Genomic DNA, 26,917 nt, shown 5'->3' on the forward strand with positions numbered 1-26,917 from the left:
CGCTGCATTATGTAATGTGTATTGATACATATGTAAGTTGCGTTCTCCATTCCCATGTATGCACGCTGCATTATGTAATGTGTATTGATACATATGTAAGTTGCGTTCTCCATTTCCATGTATGCACGCTGCATTATGTAATGTGTATTGATACATATGTAAGTTGCGTTCTCCATTTCCATGTATGCACGCTGCATTGTGTTATGTGTATTGATACATATGTAAGTTGCGTTCTCCATTTCCATGTATGCACGCTGCATTATGTAATGTGTATTGATACATATGTAAGTTGCGTTCTCCATTTCCATGTATGCACGCTGCATTATGTAATGTGTACTAATACATATGTAAGTTGCGTTCTCCATTTCTATGTATGCACGCTGCAATATGTTATGTGTATTGATACATATGTAAGTTGCGTTCTCCATTTCCATTTCTGCACGCTGTATTATGTTATGTATACTGATACATATGTGAGGTGCGTTCTCCATTTTCATGCATGCACGCTGTATTATGTACTATATACATGTTGCAAATATAGTTCATTATACATTCCCTATCTAATAAACGTTCATTCATCATGCTATAAATACGCTAAGAACAAAATGAGCATAAAAGGGCATTGACGGATATCCGGGTACCCGAGGGTCCGGTATATTTTGGCGGGTATCCGGGTACCCGAGGGTCCGGTATATTTTGGCGGGTACCCGGATACCCGAGGGTCCGGTATATTTTGGCGGGTACCCGGGTACCCGAGGGTCCGGTATATTTTGGCGGGTACCCGGGTACAATTGTAGCACCTGTACCTGACTAATACAGCAAATCCATCTAAATGTTTTAGTACTTGATATGTGTTTTTACGTCAGCCGAGTCTCCTGCTGCTTGTTGAAGTAAATGAAATGGGCGTTTCTTTTCCATGTGCCTTTTCAGAAAGGACGCTTTTGGACTAAGCTCAAATGAATAGGGAAGCATTTCACCTTTTAATTCGATAAGCGACCAAGAAACTTCCAACCAGTACTTGTTTGTTTCAGACGACATGGTTATTTAGCAAGCATTAAAATTGAATAAAACCGTATTCACTATTATAAGTCTTGTTTATCTTACGGCGTGACATGAATATATATATGCTGTACCCGGGTTTCCGCAGATAATTGACTATTTCGTTTCCAGGTCTAAGCTTTCTAGCCGGCCATGCCCTATTACGATTTTAACAAATTTAATAGACTAGAACTACAAGGGACTAGTTACCGACCCGTTGGCATCTGTGAGAGATAGGATGGGGCTGGTAAAGGGATCCCCGGGGGAGATGGTCAGGAGGTAGGAATACAAGCCCCATGGGACCACGAAGTCTGAAAAGATACGTGCACACTCCGATGTAGAAGCTACAGTTACACATAGGTCGAGCCAACTATAAACTTGTTTAATATCGATACTGACAATCCTGTACTATGTATATCCATTATTGATGCCGTTTGTGGGAATTGGACGTTGGCGACTGGTGTGTTGACCAACAGAGGTGTTCTATTTCGTTTATAACTATTACTGCATGATTGTATAATGCTATGCAGCTTATAATTAGTATCTGAACTGAATGCTCTTATTGGCGCAACGTTATGAAAACGTAATGGCAATGTACTGCAAGGAGGAGGATTCGTGATTACGTACCACTGTACACTCCGGGTATATCCATGCGAATTTCCAGCTTCATATCCTCCCCCACTATACAAGAAGTAGTTTCCTGGTAATTGTCACCTCCCACGTGTTTTAACACGTGCATCGTCACTACGGGGTTATTAACTGTCAGCGTTTCTAGGAGATCATTATGCCTGAATAACCATAAAGCTACTTTATGTATTTATTCATTCAATTATTTATTTATTTATTTATTTATTTATTTATTCATCAATTCTCTAAATCCGTCGTTCGATTTTCGTTTGTTCTTTCGTCGAATATTCATGTATTTATTTGTGTACTTAATGAATAGTAACTTAGTTAACCTAAGTTTAAATTTCTTGAAAACAATATGTTATCTAAAATGAAATAAAAACTGGTTGCTTACGTGACCACAATGACCTTCGTAAGTTTCCGGTCCTGCACGGCGTCTGCGTCACAAGCCAAAATGTAGTTCGTGTCCACTCCGTGTAGCAACTGCTTGTCGTGACGATATCCTATCATCCATTCGAAAATGTTCTAGAAAACACGTCAGTCATGCTTTGGACAATAACCAAGTTCTACGAGGTAATTCCCGTTAAGGTTTAGAAAATATTCCACAGAGTCAAACCTACCAACTTGACAAATTACTTATAAATCTGGAATTTAACCAACGACTTCTCTAAATCAACATTATCTTCATTGATTTACATTTTTGTGTGGGCCGATAAAAATCGATTTTTCAAATATTATTTTCACTACTTTTACATAGATCGATTCTTACGAAGTATCAGTTGTAAGCGGTAGCACGCATACATGTATATTAACAGGGATTATTTTTTGTATTGTTTTCACAGCCTGTGTCTTGCAAATTTGGGAAAAAGTCGACTTTAAGAAAAATACAAAATCAGGCCAAAAAAGCAAATATAATGACAAATACAAATGCTTTCATTTTTTAATGCATACATTATGCTGTAAAAGAGTATTGTAAAGGTTTTGTTTTATTTTCAAGAAATTCATTGCTTTTTTATTAATTAATCTGCATTTACCAAATGGGGAAAAGAATATAAAAAATGGGGAAAATAGACACTTTTTTACTAGGCGAAACAGCCTTTAGAAGGCACTAAATTGCACACAAAAATCACTGACTAAGAAGGCGTATTACATTGAAATGAGCTGAAACTAAAGTATGAACTTATGAATGAAGTATACGAAGTGATCTTGACTAAAAACTAATTTCTATCCCAAACCAATTTATTTTTATATATTGTAACAATTCTCATCAAATCGGTAAACATGCCGGAATCGGAATATGCAAACAAACTCATGCTTTGTGTTCACGATTTTATATCATGATGTAACTAACACGTAATGATGGGTTAATAATAAAATCTACTACTTACCCCGTCCCGCTGAAATACGCAAACGGATTTATTAAAAACATGAAAATCAATTGTCATTATTGTAATTTTGGCTTTGTAGCAGAAAGTCAAACAAATCATTTAGTTAGTTATATACCGGTAAAGTTCACGTTCGGTAATTTATTTGCCTTGATTACATTGTTAAAATAAAGGTAACAGCCAGAAGAGAGAACACGATGTATATGTAGGTCCATTCTAAAATTAGGACGAACCTTATGTTCTGTCCGTTACTCAATCTTATAATATAATATGTAGATGTCAAAAGCATAAAGAATCATAAAACGTGTTTACGTCAGTAACGAATATCGAATCTTGACGTCGTACATAGGATTCAGTCGACTGAAAGAACGTTATGATGGTTATATGCTTAATAATATGGAACGTTAATTTGAAAGCGTTAACTTTAAATTGATTTAATAACGAGTTTGTATGTATGTGACGTACCTGTCTGTATCCACACGGGTTCGTGGCCGCCGACCGACTGGTATCTGTCAAATCGACAGTCGTGGTAAACCTGATGTACCTCTGCTGGACTCCCTGGTCGTCCATTGCCGTAAAGGGCTCGTGCTCACATAGCTCGTAGGTGTCGCAACTGCTAGCGACAGTGCCATCCGCCAAAGTTTCCAGGTCACAACCTATGACCTCTTGGATGTCGTCATCCATCAGTAGCGAGGCAAATGTCATGGTAAGCGTTCCGTCGGCTGAGTTCTTATTGCACATGACTGGACCAACTACAAAATCAGGTTATTTCAGATTTGTTCATCATGTCCACTTGTATGATATCGATTTCCGAGTGATATTACGACATGTTGCAATAATTATATGGATTGACCTGGTAAAGGTATAAACATGTCGACATCATTATTTGGCATTCGGAGCTCCTCGCCCATTTTTATCGAAAACAGCCTCGGATGTATGCCAGTACGTCAGTTGAAATATATAACTTACTGTAATGCGTATTGTCTGCAAACTGTTTTTATCAAATATATCGAGAGTTAGTGAAAGTACACCGACCTTTACGATTTACCATTCGTGTTTGCAATTGTCCGCTAACAGAGGTCAACAGAGCCTGAAAGTAAGGTTCATGTTAAACACAAAGGGCTTATAAGCATCAAGTTAATATAATAGATTGTCAGAAATTCATAAAGTGTAATGAAAAGTGGGGAAAACATGTATCATCTTCCTCTACAATAATGAGAATTAAACCAAATTATGAGATTTGTTAGTAGAAGCTTATTAACTGTATTTACAAGAACAGACTAGTATCATGCGAGAGCTATATTGGATCACTTACCAATATCCCAACACCGGAGAGTAGTAGCCCCATCTGGAAACAAAAAAAGAAAGAACTAATTATACTTTAAATATGTGATGCAAAAACAACTTTGCAAAAACTTAAATATTTTAATTCATTTTTCGGATAATTCAGCGCAATACCTTTTTTGTAGAAAACATATATAATGAATTATTTAATATAGCAACATAAATATAATAATTATAATTTTTGTGATGTAATTCTTTAAACTTAAAACAAATGTATTAACTTGAAACAAAATACCTTGTTCTGAATGATATTTCCCAGCTTCCAAGATGGCAGTCTATATCTCAATATTTAGTTTCTGGTCATGGGTGGATGACTTAACCAAACATGCATAACAGCATGTAAATGTATATTTCGAAAATCTCAGTGATTATAAAAAGTATATTATAGCAATACTCGTCAAAGGAATCTAGGCGGGCAGGGAGGTGTGCAGTGGCCCGGATGGTTGGCGAAGCGAGCAGCAATTTTTACGCTCCGGTAGCATGACGGGATACACCCTGAAATCTGAAAAACAAAAGTTACACCCAATACTGACAAGTAGCGAAAAAATATATTATTCAGCAAAAGAAAATGGGTGAGCTAAATGCTGGTTGTGTCCCCTTGACTAACTGAACACAGTTTGGTGCTAAAACATTTTCAAAATAATATGATGTGTAACGTGTGCAATGAGTTGTGCAAATATGGTGTCAACCTTTTAAGGTTTATACAGGGCATGTTATTAATTCTGCACCATCTGTTTATGGAAACTGCAGCATTGGCGGGTCCATACATTCAAGAACTAATAATTTTGGATCGACCTTTTAATAGCTCTTTTAAGATGTTTTTAAAGTCAGACCATCTAAGTTTTGTCAAAATTTTGAAAGAGTTCTACATATGATTTAATACATTTAAAAGTTATTTGCATGAGTTTATGTTTTCAAAATAGTCCATGGCCATGGCTCGATGAACTAGCTATCTACGCTCGGATGAATTTTTGTAAATGGGTCGCTCCAGTGAGCTTGAGACATACATGACATACATGGCGGAATATTTCTCGTAATTCTTAAAGGTAAAAAGCATTATCCGTATTTTGTTTTGTTTTATTATATCGCGAATAATTATTGTTTTAAAAATTGAATTCTTAAAACTTACTTACAAAATGAACAAAGAAAAAAACCTTAAACGGGTCGAGATATTATGTCGGACGTGTTAGTTTTCATTTTTTAATGTTAAACACATAATATAATATATCATCTTTATTTTTCTTGAAGATCATCTAGCCATGGCTGCAAAGGAGATTTTCTCGATGGTGCTTTGCCTTCTGTTGGTATGTACAGATTCAACGTTTTAAAATTTATATATAATATATAATATGATACACATTATATGCACACAAGTACTCATAAGTACATAGAATTATAAAATCATATAATATTGCAAATCCAAAGGCTGCAAAAAAATTGAACTAATGAATTGTCACAACCTTTGTGGTGCAGATACGACTTATATAAAATATCTTTGTTTAGATGATTCAAACATCAAATATTAAAGCTGCACTCTCACAGATTTACCATTTTTACAACTTTTTTTTATTTTTTGTCTTGGAAAGAGCAAATTTTTGAGTAAATATCTGCAAACCAATGGTATAAGATTGCTGACAAAAGATCAGATCGCAGATGTTCATATTTCCGTTCGAAAATTAATGTTTAATGGCTTAAACCGTTAGTAACGGTTTAAGAAAAATGCATAACACATCAATTTTTGGACTGAAATATAAAAAGCTGCGATCTCATTTTTTGTCAGCAGTCCTTTATAACTAGTTTCCATGGATTTTCGCAAAAATTGGCTGGTCCTAAGACAAAAAATAAAAAAAAAATGTCAAAACGTTCAATCTGTGTGAGTGCAGCTTTAACAAAACACTTTATTTTCAGGGCACTGCATTAGTTGCAAGCCAGACAATACAGCTGAGGGGTAAGAATACTTGGCCGATTGTTAAGAACTTTGTTCAAGTTAACAACGTCATTCACGACATCGTTGTTAACTATAAAACGTGAACTGTTTGATGAGGTGCTTACATATATAAATATAAACAAGTAAAGATGACACATTTGTCTCAGATCATGTTAGCAATTTAGCACTGTAAAGTTTATGTGTATATACTAATATTTTATGGTTAGAGAACAGAATAAGTATGAGATATTTTTCAGTTTATGTTCCATTGGAGAGTTTAAACCAATTTAAAATTACTTGTGTTATTGTTTCCCAGCCACGCATACGTGTAGCGAAGAACCCAACAACTTGCTCCGCATGGATTTGCGCGTGCGTGACGACAATGGTGTGGCCGTACGTCTGTCCGCAGTTAACAGCATCAACGAGACGCAAGTGTGCAGCGTATCGGGTAGCGGAAGTGAAACTAGCCCGTTTGTTGTGTTGTCCAAGGTCAACAAACTAACGGATTCGGCGGTACAGAATCGATGCGGCATGACAGCGGTATGAATATAGTTTTGTACTTTAGTGTGAGTATATCTTGTAACAATTAATACGGTTCTAGTGTACTTCTGTTGTACGTTTAAAGTGACGGCATGTTAACGTCATGCTGGTACCACATGTTCACCATAGTAATTAATTTTATGTTAATGACCGTTTAAGACGTAATAGAAATATGACCATGTCTTGCTTCGACTCCGGGGCCGCCCAATACCAAAATTAAAACCTACAACACAACAACGACATTGTAACTCCATTGTACCGTGCAACGTCGTTTCGTTTGGATAGGGATCGAGTGGTATCTACACGTGGCTGTTCAAGGCGTTTACATACAACGAGGGTCAAACCGGAGTCTTCCAGCACTCGTTCCTACTGCGAGTCGTCTGTGACTCCTCCCAACGGGACGGCAACATCGAAACCATCATCAACTTCGAGTGAGTGCAAGAATTCTAGGGTAGAATTAACATTCATTTTTAATCCTCAATATCCGTTTCAGAGAAGACCGTGCGTCGTGCAGGGACGTTTTGAAAAAAAGACTCTAAAAACGAATAGTTTGTCGGCATGGATGTTACGATCTTAGTTATTTCATGTTTTAAAAGCTTGTTGACCAGACATTCGGAAACAACGATAAAAATGGCCGAGGAGTTCCGAATGGTTCACCAGGATCGACATATATATGACGTATTGCAATATGACAATGGCGTTAAGGCGAGTACTACTGAATTCTTACCTTACCTGTTTGCCCTTCAGCGTCCCGAACCTACGGGTGAACGCGCTCAACCCATCCGATGTCACAGGCGTTGATGCTGTGGCAGTGAACTCTTTGATACAGTATGAGGCCATACTCTACCCGGAGTCCACCGTTGTGCCCAGTATGTTAGCATAATACCAATTTATTTACGGAAACCGACACACAAATAAGTACGTCAATATTGGATGCCTTGTGACCCAAAATTATTTTGCTATCATCTGAAAGTGTTTTGGGGGCAAATTATTTTTTTAAAGTACATCAAACAATATTTTTGCCCTAGAAGATTGCAAAATAGGTAATTTTACGTCCGACTTCATTTCAAAAAAGCAAGAAAAAGTGTTTACTTAATGTAGAATTTCCTGAGGATTATAATTTATTATGTTTTAGTTATTAATAATCAGCATGCAATCCCCTTTCAAATGATGCCGAAGTAATAAGGGGTCACCACACATCAACATTATGCAATATTGTTAATGGCCTGCCACAGAGCAAAAGTGGTTGGGGAAATCAAAAAACTAATACTTTCTAAAATTTCATGTTTTAATTAGTTTTGAGGAACAATCTTTTTAAGGAGTAAAACATACATCCTTTGTGACATGTTTTTTTGTATAATAAGGAGTTGACCAAATTTAACGAAAGAAGATTTTATCATATTTTTTTACCAAACAGCATTTGAATTTTTCGGAAAAGTAAGTCCACAATAAAACTATGTTTTTGTGTCAAAGTGTTCCAGTATTAATATCTTTTATTAGAAATCTGATTATATCTTTCTTCGTAAACTCCTAATTACAGCTACATAAATTATGTCGCTACGAATATATTTATTAAATACGCTTGCCAAATATTGAACCTAAAAACTAAATAAAAAAGGAATGTATTGATCATTTTTTATGTTTTGGTCCTTCAAATGACTTTGCATGTGGAAGGCCCTTAATTGAGCTATCAGGGAATGAGCTTATTTGTTGGTTGAGTACCTTAAGCATTACTCTGAACACCAAAACATCTGAATATGTTGACATGAACACCTCTTATAGTCTGTGTGTTTCTTGCTAGAAACCAGTACTGGTGTCTCTGGACATCAATTCATCTGTATATGCTGACATGATCACCTCCTATAGTCTGTTACTGCCTAGAAACCAGTTCTGGTGTCTCTGAACACCAATACATCTGTATATGCTGACATGAGCACCTCCTATAGTCTGTTACTACCTAGAAACCAGTTCTGGTGTCTCTGAACACCAATACATCTGTATATGCTGACATGATCACCTCCTATAGTCTGTTTTTGGCTAGAAACCAGTACTGGTGTCTCTGAACACCAATACATCTGTATATGCTGACATGATCACCTCCTATAGTCTGTTTTTGGCTAGAAACCAGTACTGGTGTCTCTGAACACCAATACATCTGTATATGCCGACATGATCACCTCCTATAGTCTGTTTTGGCTAGAAACCAGTTCTGGTGTCTCTGAACACCAATACATCTGTATATGCTGACATGATCACCTCCTATAGTCTGTTACTGCCTAGAAACCAGTTCTGGTGTCTCTGAACACCAATACATCTGTATATGCTGACATGATCACCTCCTATAGTCTGTTTTGGCTAGAAACCAGTTCTGGTGTCTCTGAACACCAATACATCTGTATATGCTGACATGATCACCTCCTATTGTCTGTTTTGGCTAGAAACCAGTACTGGTGTCTCTGAACACCAATACATCTGTATATGCTGACATGAACACCTCCTATAGTCTGTTTTTGGCTAGAAACTAGTTCTGGTGTCTCTGAACACCAATACATCTGTATATGCAGACATGATCACCTCCTATAGTCTGTTTCTGCCTAGAAACCAGTACTGATGTCTCTGAACACCAATACATCTGTATATGCTGACATGATCACCTCCTATAGTCTGTTTTTGGCTAGAAAACAGTACTGGTGTCTCTGAACACCAATACATCTGTATATGCAGACATGAGCACCTTCTATATTCTGTTTCTAGCTAGAAGCCAGTACTGATGTCTCTGAACACCAATTCATCTGTATATGCTGACATGATCACCTCCTATAGTCGGTTTCTAGCTATAAACCAGAACTGGTGTCTCTGAACACCAATTTATCTGTATATGCTGACATGATCACCTCCTATAGTCGGTTTCTTGCTAGAAACCAGTACTGATGTCTCTGAACATCAATTCATCTGTATATGCTGACATGAGCACCTCCTATAGTCGGTTTCTAGCTATAAACCAGAACTGGTGTCTCTGAACACCAATTAACCTGTATAATTTATGTTGACATGACCACCTTCTATAATCCGTTCCTGGCTAGAATACTAATACTGGTGTCTCTGAACACCAATACATCTGTATCAGTTGACATGAGCACCTCCTATAGTCCGTTTCTGGCTAGAAACCAGTACAGGTGTCTCTGGACATTAATACATCTGTATGTGCTGACATGTGCACCTCCTAAAGTCCGTTTCTGGCTAGAAACCAGTACTGGTGTCTCTGAACACCAATACATCTGTATATGCTGACATGAGCACCTCCTTTAGTCTGTTTCTGGCTAGAAACCAGTACAGGTGTCTCTGGACATTAATACATCTGTATATGCTGACATGTGCACCTCCTAAAGTCCGTTTCTGGCTAGAAACCAGTACTGGTGTCTCTGAACACCAATACATCTGTATATGCTGACATGAGCACCTCCTATAGTCTGTTTCTGGCTAGAAACCAGTACTGGTGTCTCTGAACACCAATACATCTGTATATGCTGACATGAGCACCTCCTTTAGTATGTTTCTGGCTAGAAACCAGTATTGATGTCTCTGAACACCAATTCATCTGTATATGCTGACATGAGCACCTCCTATAGTCGGTTTCTAGCTATAAACCAGAACTGGTGTCTCTGAACACCAATACATCTGTATATGCTGACATGAGCACCTCCTATAGTCCGTTTCTGGCTAGAAACCAGTACAGGTGTCTCTGAACACCAATACATCTGTATATGCTGACATGATCACCTCCTATAGTCGGTTTCTAGCTATAAACCAGAACTGATGTCTCTGAACATCAATACATCTGTATATGCTGACATGATCATCTCCTTTAGTCTGTTATGGCTAGAAACCAGTACTGGTGTCTCTAAGACGCCTATAGAAATCAAAACCACGTACTCTTGTCAAGGGTAAGAGGTGGACACGACAGTAGAAAACACAAACTTAGAAATCAAGCTCCATACTAACGCTTTGTTATCCAAAGAGTTAAAGGTCAAACGTTAAATGTTATAATACAAAACAGTATTGCATACCAAAGTTGTTTATTAACAGCATGCTATCCACTGGCATGTTTAAATGGCTAGTGAAAAGAATGGAATTAAATGGCATATCAGTAGAATGCAATAGATCCGTTTGAGGAGAATGAAATAAAATGGACTATTATTTTAAAGTGATAAAATGGCTTACATCTATATTGTATAGAATTTGATTATCAATATAACGATTAAAGTTGCGTATCAGCGGAATGAAATAAATTGGCTTATTCGCAGAGTGAAATAAAGATAACTGATTAGCAGAATGAAATAAAATAGCTGATTGCAGAATGAAATAAAGATAACTGTTTAGCAGAATGAAAAAATGGCTTTTTTGCAGAATGAAATATAGATGTCTGTTTAATAGAATTAAATGAAATGGCTTATCTGCAGAATGAAATAAAATTGCCTTTTAGCAGGATTCTTTAAATGCTTATCAGTATTATGAAATTAGTTTGCTTATCAGCAGAATGTAAGTTAATGCCTCGTTACCAGAATAAAATAAAATTGCTGATCAGCAGATTTTCATAAAACAAACATTTTACCGATTTTTTTCGGAATGTTATCAAAAAGGCCTATCAGCAGAAAATGCGATAAATGGCTTTCCATTGAATTGCATTGAATTGTTCTCCATAAATGGACAGGTCTGAAATTGCTGCAACCAATTGCGACTGTTATACCGTTCTCAACTTTGCTAAACTAAAAAAAGATGCGATTATTGTTTCATTGTTCTTCCGATATAATAATCAATTAACGCCTTTCTTTTTTCAGTCATAACTTTTGGTTGAAACAAATGTAAGCGTGAACTTTCAATATTGATTCCAAGCTTAATTTAACATTCCATCACTTAGTTTTGTACATATAGTTCTGGAGAACGCAGAGGGATTCTGGCTGTACAACTGTTACTCTTCCACCAACCCCGGCAGGACACAAAATAGAGAATTGTTCATCAATTCAAACGGGTAGGCGTCATTTTTTATTGTCTAATTCCGTGATAATATTTTATATGAATAGTAACAGACAGACAGACAGAGAGAGAGAGAGAGAGAGAGAGACAGAGACAGAGAGACAGAGAGAGACAGACAGACAGAAATGTTTGTTGTCGTTAATATGTAAATTATCGTACAATTCCTCGAAATCCTCTCTTATCATGTGTGATATGTTTGGTAAATACCGGTAACGAAGCAATTAAATTTAATATTTGACTTACTCATTGACTGACCAACCGATCGACCGACCGACCGACGGACCGATGAATTTATAATGCAATCAATAGCCTTTTTCAAATTCTGTCAAAAAGACTTATGGCTTGTGACGGAAACTTAAAATGCGCAATTTAATTCATTAAAACAGTAAATAAGTACACAGGTTCCATGCCTCATTCAGGGCGTGTTTGGGATTTTTAACCGAGTAACACATAATAATCATCGCATATTTTTGGTCAGTCCTGGAATTTCATGAGTGACCCTCGTGTATAATCAAACTCCAGGTGTAGGGAACCAAATGCCGCCTACGCTCCGTCCACTAACCCCGTCGCTGTCGCAACTTCCGGTGATGCCCTGAAGGTGGTCGGCAACTATGCCACCGCAACTGTGGTGGACGGCAAGAAGGTCATATACATTGATTGTCTCGTCGGCATCTGCCTCCTACCTGATGACTCCATGTGTGATAATGTAAGTGCACATGCGTAAAAAAATCTGCAAAATAAGACGATTTTTTTTTAATTTTAAGTTTATTTTAGTCTTAGAACTTATTGTTACATGGCTCTAGTTATTAAAGCTGGATTCTCCTCGTTGCGGGTTGGTCCACCCAGATATGTATTTCGAGAAATGTTATACTACGCATGATATGTTTCATTGTCCGATGTTTCGTAAAATCAAGTATCGATGGTTCGTAAAATCAAGTCCATGAGCATGGCCTTAAAGCTTCACTCTCACAGATCGAACGTTTTGACAACTTTTTTTCTTTTTTGTCTTGGAACGAGCCAATTTTTGCGAAAATGCATAGAAACCAGTTATGTAAGACTGCTGACAAAAATTAGATCGCAGATTTTTATATTTAAGTTCAAAATTGATATCGCATGCATTTTTCTCGTTACTAAGCCATAAAACATGAATTTTCGAACGGAAATATGAAAATCTGCGATCTGATCTTTTGTCAGCAATCTTTTAGAATTGGTTTGCAGATATTTACGGAAAAATATGCTCTTTTCAAAAAAAAAAAAAAAAAAGTTGTAAAAACGGTATATCTGTGAAAGAGCAGCTTAAATAATTGCCCTATATTCATTCAAAGCGTGTGTAATGTTTTCCCTTCATCCATACGAGTTCGACCCGGCCTGTGACATATTACCTTGACCTTGACCGTGGACAATACTTAAAACATATGCTGCTTTTAGACTTTTTAGTTCAAACGTTCACCACATCTATATAATACAATGTGAGCTGTACACACTTCCAACACAAGACTTAAATATAAAAATAATAACATATTAACTTAATATACCGTAAAACGTAAATGTCCCAGATATGATATAGTTAATAGCAGATATGATTTGGCTTCAGAGATGCTCAGCCTTCGGAAACGGGGAAACCTTAAACGGTAATCGAATTAACACTGGCTCTACGTTCTCAACATTATTCACAGTACAAAAGTAAGTAGGTTTCACACATTGTTTTAGTATGTGATATAAATGACTTAAACCTGCACTCTCACAGATTTACCATTTTTACAACTCTTTTTATTTTTTGTCTCGGAAAGAGCCATTTTTTGCATGAATATCTGCAAACCAATGATATAAGATTACTGACAAAAAATCAGATCGTAGATTTTCTTATTTCCGTTCGAAAATTAATGTTTTATGGCTTAAACCGTTACTAACGGGTTAAGAAAAATGCATAATATATCATTTTTGAACTTAAATATAAAAATCTGCGATATAATTTTTTGTCAGCAGTCTTAAATAAATGGTTTCCATTGAATGTCACAAAAATTGGCTCGTTAACATTGACAAAAAAAAGTCAAAACGTTCAATCTGTGAGAGTGCAGCTTTAAAGTCAACTACTAAGATGGAGCAAGTATGCGGTTAAAGCTGATCTCCAAAAGTTGAAGAACCTAAAAGTTTTGAATATTTATATTGGCAGTTTAAAAACAAGAACGTTCCGAAAACAGTTAAAGAGTCTCTCGAAACAAGAGCTTCTAAAAACGTGTCACCTTATTCCGTTCTACTATTTCACATTGTAATCGCACCGCTATCCCCCCTGATCCCCAACCCTTGTTTCCCATCTTTACTAGTCCACCTTAATGGCCGTCAACGAGTCTTTTGACGATTTGTTTTTACTATGGCAGACTCGTTACAGGGATTCATAAGAAATGTCAAAATAAAAAATAAAAAAGTATTCCTGATCGCTCATTGTTGTACCTAACATCTTCATATACCCTAAATATACCTCTAGAACGAATTCCAATGTCATACAGTCGAACCTCGATGGCTCGAACTCACAGCGATGGCTCGAACTCCCAGCGATGGCTCGAACTCCCCGCGATGGCTCGAACTCCCCGCTATGGCTCGAACTCCCAGGGACCGGCAAAAATACTCCGAGCTTCGGGAAATTCGACACAAGCGTGATTGCTTACTATATGTACAAACAATCGATCCTTTACATCCAGTTCGAGCTTACGAGGAAATCGAGCTAAGCGAGTTCGGGCTAACGGGGTTCGACTGTACAAAGCTATAAAATTATGTACAATAAAAACAAGTGTCTACTTAATTGATGCATCAAGTTCCACGTTCCCAACCTTGACATTGTGTTTACCTTCCTTGTGGCGGGAGTATCGTGTCGTGATTTTCTGCTTTTATCAGTCTGCAAGCACAGCTTCTCGTTCCGCTGGCGGAAGACGGCGCCACCGTGGTTAAGAGTGCGGACGTGAATGACTTCATCTCCCTCAGGGCATACAACGCCCCTAACGGAATTGACGCACCTGCAGGTAGGATGATACAGTCTACGTCACATCCGGTTTGCTCATTTGCCAGTCGTGAGATCAATAACAACACACTTGTTGTCCGAATGACCAGGCAATTTCTGGTGCATTTCATTTTGTTTGCATATAATTATCCCCCCACCATTGATGTTTACCGTGGAATATTGTTATGTCGCTTGTATATAGCTTAATGCATTTTTATGCATTATATTGTTCATCTCATTTGACTTTAATGATCAAAACAACGTGTTACCAGAGTTGGTATCGCGAAAAAGTGAGCACAAACGATAGAATAACGTGAAAATGGAATATTTGATATTACTCCAATAATTATGATTCCAACCAAAAGGATCCGCAGTTAAATTATATTCTTATTAACGATTACAAAGAATATTTTCAAAAAAATAATAGAGAACATTTATTTGTATGTTTTTTTGTTATTTCAGCAATACAGAATGCCAAGGGGTTTTATGCGTACAACTGTATTTATGCCGAAAATGCTGGATTTAACAATGCCGTGCAATTCATCGACAACTTTGGGTATCGAAATGTTCAATTCATATATTTTAAAGAATGTTCATACACTATGTTCAAAATGCTCTAAGATAGCATACCGTGAAATTGGATCGTAAAAGCAATCGTACTCAAAATTGAGCCAAAATAAAGAAACCTATTTTCTGCAGCTGATAACGATAGAAACGAGTCAGGGAAAATAATATACTTTGAAAAGTAAATTTTCTTGTCAAATATGACCTAGCAAAAGTATGCAATTGCCTTGTCACTATTTGTTTATAGTGATACCTGCTATTGGCCTGTTGTAAAAGAATGTATCTGAGATACCAACGCATTGTTGTTGTTTTCAAGGCACTGTTTTCTTGGCCGGTAGGTAGGCCGAATATCTCCCATATATGCTAGAAATGCCCTATATTCCTTTTGACAGGTGCGTGGTTCCGAACACAAAGCTATCGGCGCTGTCGGGCTTTGAGTATAATCCAGTCTTGTCCGTGCCCTCTAGTGACGTTTACGTTCTAGACTCGGGCCGCATTCTAATTTCGAACGTGGGAAATCTCCGTCTGTGGGCAAAGTGTCGCACGGGAATTTGTACTGCCGTTGGCCATAACTACTGCACTGTCGGGGTAAGAAGTGCTTCATTTGCCAATCATTTTATAATGCCGTATGTTTTAATCTAAAAGGCTAGACCCCATATAGGTCATACATCATTGACTGTACTCACTCTATTTGGTGGTTATTTATAACCAGTTATCCGATAAGCTACATCGTTAATAGATCCAATTCAGACCACTCATGAAAACCAGCCCATGCTTATGATTACAGCGTTGTGGAAGCTCCAACAACATACCTGGAGGTGCCCAAGATCTGGGTGACCAGGGATTGGACTTTACCCTGTCCATATTAGAGTGAGTAACTCAATCTTCTATAATGTAAACTAACAATTTCCTGACATTGCCAACTTTGAACAAATCCAGTGTAGCGAAAGTGCCTATAGAGTTATATAGGGAAAATATGGTTAAACAGTTCCTACGGATTAGTCTTTCAACAGATCAACTTACTTCCTTCATATATTATAGGATAATTATTTCCCTTGAAGATGATAGTTTTGTTTAAATTGTATGATTTTTTAATATTTTGGGGGCTTTGTTCGTCACTCAAAATTACATTAAATGAAGAAAGAGCTAAAATTGTTTTGCTGTTTAAAGTTATTTATAGACATCCGATCGCTTATCTTCCAGCAGATTACAATGCACATTCTTTTCTCTTTCAAATGCTCTTTTCGAAAGAAAAAAAGGAAAGAGAGAGAGAGCGATATACATTAATGAATTAGATATACTGCTACTGTAACAGTAGTTCGAAGTTATATAGCTATATACTTGTGCACGTGTCATGATTCAATTAATGCAGAACATTTTTATCGTGTGTTTGTATTTCTGTTGGTATTGTCATCACGTTTCGGTTCATTACAACCAAGCAAATTGTTAAGCCATCGTTTTTCTGTTTTCGACATTACATGTGTAACAACATATATTATATACACTAGTATAATAACGTCACCGGCAATCGACATCAACATTAACAACGACAACGGAAATGATGTTGGTAACAACGGGTTGGTGACAGTGGGAGATCGACTGGCACTTCAGTTGGTGATAACGCCAAGAGGTCAAGGTGCGTATTTGAGTGTTGTTGTTGTTGTTGTTGTTGTTGTTGTTGTTGTTTAGACACGAGCATTTTTTGTATATTTTTTTCTTACGCATCTACTTAATACATACGTGGAATCGCTTCATTTGTTTCAACGCGTGTATAGAACGCTTGATATATTCCAGAGAAGATATACTATCTATTATGAAACTTGTAAACTTATTGGTCACTTTAGGCAATACTGACTGCAATTAAAACTTTTTACTTAATTTGTGACACCGACTTTTTATTTTATTTTTTTATCTCACCATATCCTGTCTAACCATCGTAGGTAAAATAGCCCCATGTATTCCGTAAAGTTCGCGGACAAGATTCGTACAGTTACGGCACGTAACAGAGTTTTACAAAACAAAAACATATATTTTGTTTAAAGTGGGAAGTTCAAGTAATCTTTAATAATTTGGTTTAATAGACTAACGATTAATAGAGAATATTTACCCTTGCTGCAGTGGGCGTCTATTGCATTTCCATTCGAAGTGTCAACTTCCAAATTGACTACATAGGAAATACTTTACCACGAATAGAATCAGAACATTTTTTCAATCGCCGAAAAGAATTTTATGTCTTTAATTTAAATGCCAGATAAAAGAAGAAACCTTTTTGTATGCTAGGCCGATATTGTCAGGAACATCCCAAGACCGAGACGCCTTTGTGCATCGGCCATCTTTGGTCAATGTCGGACATAAACAGAGTAACCTTCCCTTGTCATCGAGGGCGTGGCATATCGAGCGATGGTGTAAGGTCAATAACTGAACTTATGCACCAGTCAATTGTAACCACGCCCCCCAGGTCCGGGGAATAGCGAGGACTTTGACTTTCGGTCCAGCCAAGCCCGGGTAAGATCCCCGCCTTCTGGGGACGAACTGCTGGTTAAATCCCCGCCAAATGTCCCCGCATCCAAGGGCCCTAGGTAAGGCTTTATCCCCGTTATTTGGGGCGTAAAGACAAAACCACCGCATTCACCCGGCACTGCGGGGCCACCTGGAAAGTAAAAACACGGCCCATTTCCCCGGCTATCCCCGGTAGACCCCCGGACCTGGGGGGGGGGGGCGTGGTTACAACTGACTGGTGCATTACACAAGAGCGCTGCAGTCTCGAGTCACGTGATGTCAGAGTAAACAGCATTGTAATTCACCCGCAAGTTATAACACTGTTAATTTCCGTTTTCTTGGTACCGTTCCGAACTGGGTCTAAATGTTCGAAAGTATGCACTATGTAGAAGATAATAATTATTGTTTCGATCAGTGTCAGGTAGTAATATATTTCAACGGGTGAGCACCAAAAGCTATATTCCACGAGCCACGTAACCACGGGAGAAACATTAATACTTTTGTTGATCGAATCCGAATATTGTTTCCGGCGCCCCGTATAGTCCATATCGGATCACCTACTAACCCCGTAACGTATATATCACATCGACAACCTGTTTACATTTTTAAATGTTTTATTTATTCATCGGAATCGGAAAATAAACGATATAAATTTGGTCACCCAATATGCAAAAATATGGGGTCACCGCGTGACCAGTCCAGGACCAATGGCGTTGCGTCATTTATGTTGGAGGCGTGATATGGCATATTATTCTCACCCGATATGGTTTCCTTTGCTCTGCGCACTTCCATATCGGGTCACCAACTAACCCCGTAACTTTTAATGTATACTGACAAGTGTCTTTGTGATTTCTCGCCAAGTGGACTCTTGGATGCGAAATTCAATTATGGGGTGCGACGATGTGGTATTATAAATACACAAACATGTATATCGCGGTATTTTATCACTTACGGCGGTAAGCGAAAGCCCTTGTCAATTGGCGAGGGTACGACACCCACTAAAGGGGCAAAACATGTGCATCCCGTTATATGGTTACTCCGAAATACTATATATGTTTATCGTTCTGAAAAGACGCTTCTCTGTATCAGTCTGTTGTTCTGATTCATGAAAAAATACATCATTATAAAAACAAATGAATGCCATCTTGTCTATCTAATAAAGCTTTGTTTAACAAGTAAAATAATACGATTTTTTCACCTGCTTTCAAAAGCAGAATTTATTTCGTTTAAAATTTGATAGGACCCATATTCACAATAACGTTGTGCTACACATTCGATATGCCTCAACTCTCCAGGTGTGGGCTCCGGTGCATTCAATGGCGCCAAGGCAGCCTTCTTGTATGACTGTACTATCAAGATCAACGGTGGTCCAGCCCAACCGGTCCTGGACGGGAATGGGTGAGTGAACGGGTGGTTACGTTGTTATACATTGGGCCAGCCCAACCGGTCCAGGACGGGAATGGGTGAGTGAACTGCAGGTTACGTTGTTATACATTGGGCCAGCCCAAGCGATCCAGGACGGGAATGGGTGAGTGAACGGGTGGTTACGTTGTTATACATTGGGCCAGCCCAAGCGATCCTGGATGGGAATGGGTGAGTGAACGGGTGGTCACGTTGTTATACATTGGGCCAGCCCAAGCGATCCTGGATGGGAATGGGTGAGTGAACGGGTGGTTAGGTTGTTATACATTGGGCCAGCCCAACCGGTCCTGGACGGGAATGGGTGAGTGAACGGGTGGTTACGTTGTTATACATTGGGCCAGCCCAACCGGTCCTGGACGGGAACGGGTGTGTGAACGGGTGGTTACGTTGTTATACATTGGGCCAGCCCAACCGGTCCTGGACGGGAACGGGTGGGTGAACGGGTGGTTACGTTGTTACACATTGGGCCAGCCCAACCGGTCCTGGACGGGAACGGGTGAGTGAACGGGTGGTTACGTTGTTATACATTGGGCCAGCCCAACCGGTCCTGGACGGGAATGGGTGAGTGAACGGGTGGTTACGTTGTTATACATTGGGTCAGCCCAACCGGTCCTGGACGGGAATGGGTGAGTGAACGGGTGGTTACGTTGTTATACATTGGGCCAGCCCAAACGGTCCTGGACGGGAATGGGTGAGTGAACGGGTGGTTACGTTGTTATACATTGGGCCAGCCCAACCGGTCCTGGACGGGAATGGGTGAGTGAACGGGTGGTTACGTTGTTATACATTGGGCCAGCCCAACCGGTCCTGGACGGGAATGGGTGAGTGAACGGGTGGTTACGTTGTTATACATTGGGCCAGCCCAACCGGTCCAGGACGGGAATGGGTGAGTGAACTGCAGGTTACGTTGTTATACATTGGGCCAGCCCAAGCGATCCAGGACGGGAATGGGTGAGTGAACGGGTGGTTACGTTGTTATACATTGGGCCAGCCCAAGCGATCCTGGATGGGAATGGGTGAGTGAACGGGTGGTCACGTTGTTATACATTGGGCCAGCCCAAGCGATCCTGGATGGGAATGGGTGAGTGAACGGGTGGTTACGTTGTTATACATTGGGCCAGCCCAACCGGTCCTGGACGGGAATGGGTGAGTGAACGGGTGGTTACGTTGTTATACATTGGGCCAGCCCAACCGGTCCTGGACGGGAACGGGTGTGTGAACGGGTGGTTACGTTGTTATACATTGGGCCAGCCCAACCGGTCCTGGACGGGAACGGGTGGGTGAACGGGTGGTTACGTTGTTACACATTGGGCCAGCCCAACCGGTCCTGGACGGGAACGGGTGAGTGAACGGGTGGTTACGTTGTTATACATTGGGCCAGCCCAACCGGTCCTGGACGGGAATGGGTGAGTGAACGGGTGGTTACGTTGTTATACATTGGGCCAGCCCAACCGGTCCTGGACGGGAATGGGTGAGTGAACGGGTGGTTACGTTGTTATACATTGGGCCAGCCCAAGCGATCCTGGACGGGAATGGGTGAGTGAACGGGTGGTTACGTTGTTATACATTGGGCCAGCCCAACCGGTCCTGGACGGGAATGGGTGAATGAACGGGTGGTTACGTTGTTATACATTGGGTCAGCCCAACCGGTCCTGGACGGGAATGGGTCAGTGCAAGGGACGTGACACGACTTCAACGGGTGTTGGTTTACGATGAAGTCCTCGGATGCGGTCTGCAAAGGTAAGCATGGGTATTTAGTGTCGTAGTGGATATCGTCTGTGGGATTACAACAGTTTCAAGGACTCGTTTCGTTAGTATTCGTTGGATTTGTCGTTCGCACCATAGTTGACGTGCACATATTAAACCGTTCCAACCTAGTTATACGTGTAACTAGTGTTTGCAAATGTACATAGCACAATATAGGATTCTAAGAAGAAAGAAATGCATTATTGTGTTCAACTTATTTGGCATTAGTGAAAAAAGTGCATAATTATGATGATTTAGTTACAGATAAAGGACTTTTTGCTATATTTTGGCGCTTTTTTAAATGGGGAATTTGTGGCCATTTATAAAGGCTAATATTTTTTTTCTATCTATACCTAAACCAAGAGTTTTGGTGGGGTTTTTGCTTTCATCATTTAAGTCAAATGAGTTTAACATGATAATGCGTTAAAATTAACAAAAAAAAAATCAACCAAAATTGCGCGCTTTTTTAGACTGCACAACTCCGACCGTTGGATTTCAAATAAAGTGCAACATATATGGCCTGTCGGTCGACTTCCCAAAGGTTTCAGCTATTTTGACATATAGTTTGATAATACTCCCACAAATCTTTTTTACATGTACATCTTGAACTGGTTTTCACTTCCGACGACCAATAAGATCGTTATTTTAAATAACGTTCACAAGAACGGACCGATTACTAACTTTAGGACACGCTTTGGGTGGTACAAATCGACAGTGTCTATGTTGCAAAATGACATTGTGAACGTGATTTCATTAACTGATTTGCGAGTGCGCTTTCATAAGCTGATTTGCAAATAGTAGGAAAGTGTCAATGAACTGCACCTTATTTTGGAGACTACTAGGGCATATCAAAGCTCAAGATATTTCATTGAACATTGTACTAAACGAAATTAAACATTTGTTATTGCATTGATCAAGTGTTCATCTCGACAGGTGCCGCGACCCTAACTCACCGATCACACTTAGTGACACGTGCAGGGACGCAACCATGGTTCCGGGCGTGGAACCTTTCACGGTACAGTGTGGCACGTACGCCGCGCCAGAAGGAGACTCGGTAACCGACTGTAGAGTTGGCTATTGCGACACCGAAGACAATCCGTTCTGCGTTAATGTGAGCATTTTTGACAATATGTATTTACAAGTGCACAAGATGTAAAAGAATCTGGATTGACCATTTTAGTATGCCACATTTTCATTTAATTTATACTATTAATATTCTCGATTTTTGAAGCAGCAGATATCTAAGGGCGCGAAATGCTGGGTAAACACCCTCTCCGGTTCCTCTCTTCTACACGTTTACAACACTAAACCATTATTGCCCATGAAATTGCTGTATGTTCGTCTTTAAGATGGGGCCGTACGTTATTGTGTGTGGTTGTAGTTTATGATGTGCAGCCATCCGTTATGGTATGTGGCAGTACGTTATGGTGTGTGACCGGACGTTATAGTGAGTGACCGTACGTTATGGTGTGTGACCGTGCGTTATGGTGTGTGACCGTACGTTGTGTGTGGCCGTACGTTATGGTGTATGGCCGTACGTTATGGTGTGTGGCAGAACGTTATAGTGTATTGCCGTACGTTATGGTGTGTGACCGTACGTTATTGTATGTGGCCGTACGTTATGGTGTGTGACAGTACGTTATGGTGTGTTGCAGTACGTTATTGTGTGTGCCCGTACGTTATGGTGTGTGACCGTACGTTATGGTGTGTGGCCGTACGTTATGGTGTGTGACCGTACGTTATGGTGTGTGGCAGTACGTTATGGTGTGTGGCCGTACGTTATGGTGTGTGACCGTACGTTATGGTGTATGGCAGTACGTTATGGTGTGTGGCCGTACGTTATGGTGTATGGCCGTACGTTATGGTGTGTGGCCGTACGTTATGGTGTGTGACCGTACGTTATGGTGTGTGCGTTATGGTGTGTGGCCGTACGTTATGGTGTATGGCCGTACGTTATGGTGTGTGGCCGTACGTTATTGTGTGTGGCCGTACGTTATGGTGTGTGGCAGTACGTTATGGTGTGTGACCGTACGTTATGGTGTGTGACCGTACGTTATGTGGTACGTTATGTTGTATTGCCGTACGTTATGATGTGTTGCCGTGCGTTATGTTGTGCGACAGTACGTTATGTGGTGTGGCGGTACGTTATGTGGTGTTGCCGTACGTTATGGTGTATGGCCGTACGTTATGTTGTGTTGCCGTACGTTATGTGGTGTTGCCATACGTTATGTGGTGCGGCAGTACGTTATGGGGTGTGGCGGTACGTTATGTGGTGTGGCAGTACGTTATGTGGTGTTGCCGTACGTTATGTTGTGCGGTAGTACGTTATGTGGTGTGGCAGTACGTTATGTGGTGTGACAGTACGTTATGTTGTGCGGCAGTACGTTATGTGGTGTTGCCGTACGTTTTGTGGTGTGGCAGTACGTTATGGTGTGTTGCAGTACGTTATGTGGTGTTGCAGTACGTTATGTTGTGCGGCAGTACGTTATGTGGTGTGGCAGTACGTTATGTTGTGCGGCAGTACGTTATGTGGTGTTGCCGTACGTTATGTGGTGCGACAGTACGTTATGTGGTGTGGCAGGACGTTATGTTGTGTGGCAGTACGTAATGTGGTGTTGCCGTACGTTATGTGGTGTGGCAGTACGTTATGGTGTGTTGCAGTACGTTATGTGGTGTGGCAGTACGTTATGTGGTGTGGCAGTACGTTATGTGGTGTGGCAGAGCGTTATATGGTGTGGCAGAACGTTATGTGGTGCGGCAGTACGTTATGTGCTACGGCAGTACGTTATGTCGTGTGGCAGTACGTTATGTGGTGTTGTCGTACGTTATGTTGTGTTGCCGTACGTTATGGTGTGTTGCCGTACGTTATATTGTGCGCCAGTTCGTTATGTGGTGTGGCAGTTCGTTATAGTGTGTTGCCGTACGTTATGGTGCGTTGTCGTACATTATGTTGTGCGCCAGTTCGTTATGTGGTGTGGCAGTTCGTTATAGTGTGTTGCCGTACGTTATGGTATGTGACCGTACGTTTTGGTGTATGAGCGTACGTTATGGTGTGTGGCCGTACGTTATGGTGTGTTGTCGTACGTAATGGTGTTGGGCCGTACGTTATGGTGTGTGGCAGTACGTTTTGATCTGTGACAGTACGGTATGGTGTTGGGTCAAACGTTATGTTGTGTGACCGTACGTTATGGTCTGGGGCCCTACATTATGGTGTGTGGCAGTACGTTATGTTTTGCGACCTACGTTATGGTGTGGGGCCGTATGTTATGGTGTGGGGCCGTACGTTATGATGTGTTGCCGTACGTTATGTTGTGGGGCCGTACGTTATGGTGTGTGGCAGTACGTTTTGATCTGTGACAGTACGGTATGGTGTTGGGTCATACGTTATGGTGTTTGGTCAAACGTTATGTTGTATGACCGTACGTTATGGTCTGGGGCCCTACGTTATGGTGTGTGACCGTACGTTATGTTGTGTTGCCGTACGTTATGATGTGTTGCCGTGCGTTATGTTGTGCGGCAGTACGTTATGTGGTGTGGCAGTACGTTATGTGGTGTTGCCGTACGTTATGGTGTATGGCCGTACGTTATGTTGTGTTGCCGTACGTTATGTGGTGCTGCCATACGTTATATTGTGCGGCAGTACGTTATGTGGTGTGGCAGTACGTTATGTGGTGTGGCAATACGTTATGTGGTGTTGCCGTACGTTAAGTTGTGCGGTAGTACGTTATGTGGTGTGGCAGTACGTTATGTGGTGTGACAGTAAGTTATGTTGTGCGGCAGTACGTTATGTGGTGTTGCCGTACGTTATGTGGTGTGGCAGTACGTTATGGTGTGTTGCAGTACGTTATGTGGTGTTGCAGTACGTTATGTTGTGCGGCAGTACGTTATGTGGTGTGGCAGTACGTTATGTTGTGCGGCAGTACGTTATGTGGTGTGGCAGTACGTTATGTGGTGTTGCCGTACGTTATGTGGTGTGGCAGGACGTTATGTTGTGCGACAGTACGTAATGTGGTGTTGCCGTACGTTATGTGGTGTGGCAGTACGTTATGGTGTGTTGCAGTACGTTATGTGGTGTGGCAGTACGTTATGTGGTGTGGCAGAACGATATGTGGTGTGGCAGAACGTTATGTGGTGCGGCAGTACGTTATGTGCTACGGCAGTACGTTATGTCGTGTGGCAGTACGTTATGTGGTGTTGTCGTACGTTATGTTGTGTTGCCGTACGTTATGGTGTGTTGCCGTACGTTATATTGTGCGCCAGTTCGTTATGTGGTGTGGCAGTTCGTTATAGTGTGTTGCCGTACGTTATGGTGTGTGGCCGTACGTTATGGTGTGTTGTCGTACATTATGTTGTGCGCCAGTTCGTTATGTGGTGTGGCAGTTCGTTATGGTGTGTGGCCGTACGTTATGGTGTGGGGCCGTATGTTATGGTGTAGGGCCGTACGTTATGGTGTATGAGCGTATGTTATGGTGTAGGGCCAGACGTTATGGTGTGGGGTCGTACGTTATGTTGTGGTGTGCGACAGTACGGTATGGTGTGTTGCCGTACGTTATTGTGTGTGGCCGTTTGTTTCACTCAGATATATTCTAAATACAAATCTTAATAGTATGTCATATGCAGCGCTATATTCAAACTAAACAACTTGAGTCATTTGTTAACCCACAGAGATGTCAAGCGGGCGTCATCACTCCGGAATATGCTGATAGCATATACATGCCGGACGGTTTGAGCGCCTCGGCCGCCTTTGTTGCGGCTCCACGAACAACCACCACCATTACTCCCGTACCGACGCAAGGACCCCGTACCGCTGAAAGTAAGAATATCCCATTTTATTTTACTACGTGGCGATTTTAAACAAGCATACTTTTTCAAGATAAATGTAGTCTGATCTCATCAAAATGACTACTTATTTAACATGAAACATTTTGACATTTAGAATTCACTCATAAAATACCTTTTTATGTAAAATGTGCCATTCTTCATGCATTCCTAACCAAATTCCATATTTTGTTTCAATGTTTCAGAATCAAAGGAACTGAACGACATTATCATGGCAGTGAGCGTGGTTGCCGGCCTTCTGCTGCTACTCGGTGTTCTTTTTGGAACCTTGTTTATTGTGCGGCAACAGCGGAACCGCGCAAAGCGTTTGGACGACAGGAGGGACTACGATTATAGAGACTGATTCAGAGATTGTATTTGTGTAATACTCGTGGCGATTTTTCGATCATTACTGTTGTAATTTGATTCTGTTTTTGAAAACCAAATGTTATATAAAAAAGCAAGCCTTTATATGTGTGTTTTAATTTATTATAAAAAGTACAAATAATTCATTTTTAGAAGATAGTAAATTTTCCAAGAAAAAACGTAATTTTGAAATAATTTGTGCTCATGTATTTTACATACCTATAAGTTTTAAACATATATACATGTATAACAGTATAGTAATAAATGGAATGTCATTTTTTATTTGCGTTTTTCTTTGTTTCTATTGTTTTACTGTTTTCATGTCAGCTCCATATAAATAAGTTAAGTATAAGTTATACCTTAAAAGTCAGTACAAATGAGAGCATGACTAACATTACGAGTGACTGCGAAACACCTCATGGACTTGAATGGGTGGTCACTCGTACGTGTACAAGCTAGGGGAGGGCCGTTTTCTAATGTTGTAAAAACTTGCGGCCCAACCCTTTTGCTTTTGACAAAGTAAAATATGTCATGCTTTTCATGTTACTTAGATTTATTTTTTGTCTGTTTTCTTTTGCATGCATTGTCAAAAAGTGTACAATTATGAAGCAA

General features: G+C 40.1%; 2 protein-coding genes across 2 annotated transcripts in view; one reads left to right on the forward strand and one right to left on the reverse strand.

Moving 5' to 3' along the window:
• LOC128215536 (uncharacterized) overlaps window positions 1-4,693 on the reverse strand; it is a 30,644-nt gene extending 25,951 nt beyond the window's left edge. The window contains exons 1-7 of the mRNA XM_052922219.1: window positions 4,630-4,693; window positions 4,366-4,398; window positions 4,086-4,140; window positions 3,516-3,802; window positions 2,060-2,190; window positions 1,666-1,826; window positions 1,253-1,349 (exon numbers count right to left, since the gene is read on the reverse strand). Coding sequence (XP_052778179.1) covers window positions 1,253-1,349; window positions 1,666-1,826; window positions 2,060-2,190; window positions 3,516-3,802; window positions 4,086-4,140; window positions 4,366-4,398 — 764 coding nt within the window. The 5' untranslated portion in view covers window positions 4,630-4,693. The remainder of the gene's footprint in view (window positions 1-1,252; window positions 1,350-1,665; window positions 1,827-2,059; window positions 2,191-3,515; window positions 3,803-4,085; window positions 4,141-4,365; window positions 4,399-4,629) is intronic.
• A 689-nt stretch (window positions 4,694-5,382) lies between these two features.
• Window positions 5,383-26,917, forward strand: LOC128214982 (uncharacterized). The gene is made up of 18 exons (XM_052921706.1): window positions 5,383-5,440; window positions 5,643-5,698; window positions 6,303-6,342; window positions 6,638-6,861; window positions 7,147-7,292; window positions 7,609-7,730; window positions 11,794-11,890; window positions 12,418-12,601; window positions 13,490-13,578; window positions 14,788-14,912; window positions 15,353-15,446; window positions 15,847-16,042; window positions 16,242-16,324; window positions 16,963-17,090; window positions 19,249-19,351; window positions 22,055-22,232; window positions 25,787-25,934; window positions 26,146-26,917. The coding sequence occupies exons 2-18, from the start codon at window positions 5,654-5,656 to the stop codon at window positions 26,301-26,303; spliced, it is 2,160 nt and encodes a 719-aa protein (XP_052777666.1). The 5' UTR covers window positions 5,383-5,440; window positions 5,643-5,653; the 3' UTR covers window positions 26,304-26,917.

Source organism: Mya arenaria, chromosome 13 (assembly GCF_026914265.1).
Source record: "Mya arenaria isolate MELC-2E11 chromosome 13, ASM2691426v1".
Taxonomy (NCBI): Eukaryota; Metazoa; Mollusca; class Bivalvia; order Myida; family Myidae; genus Mya; species Mya arenaria.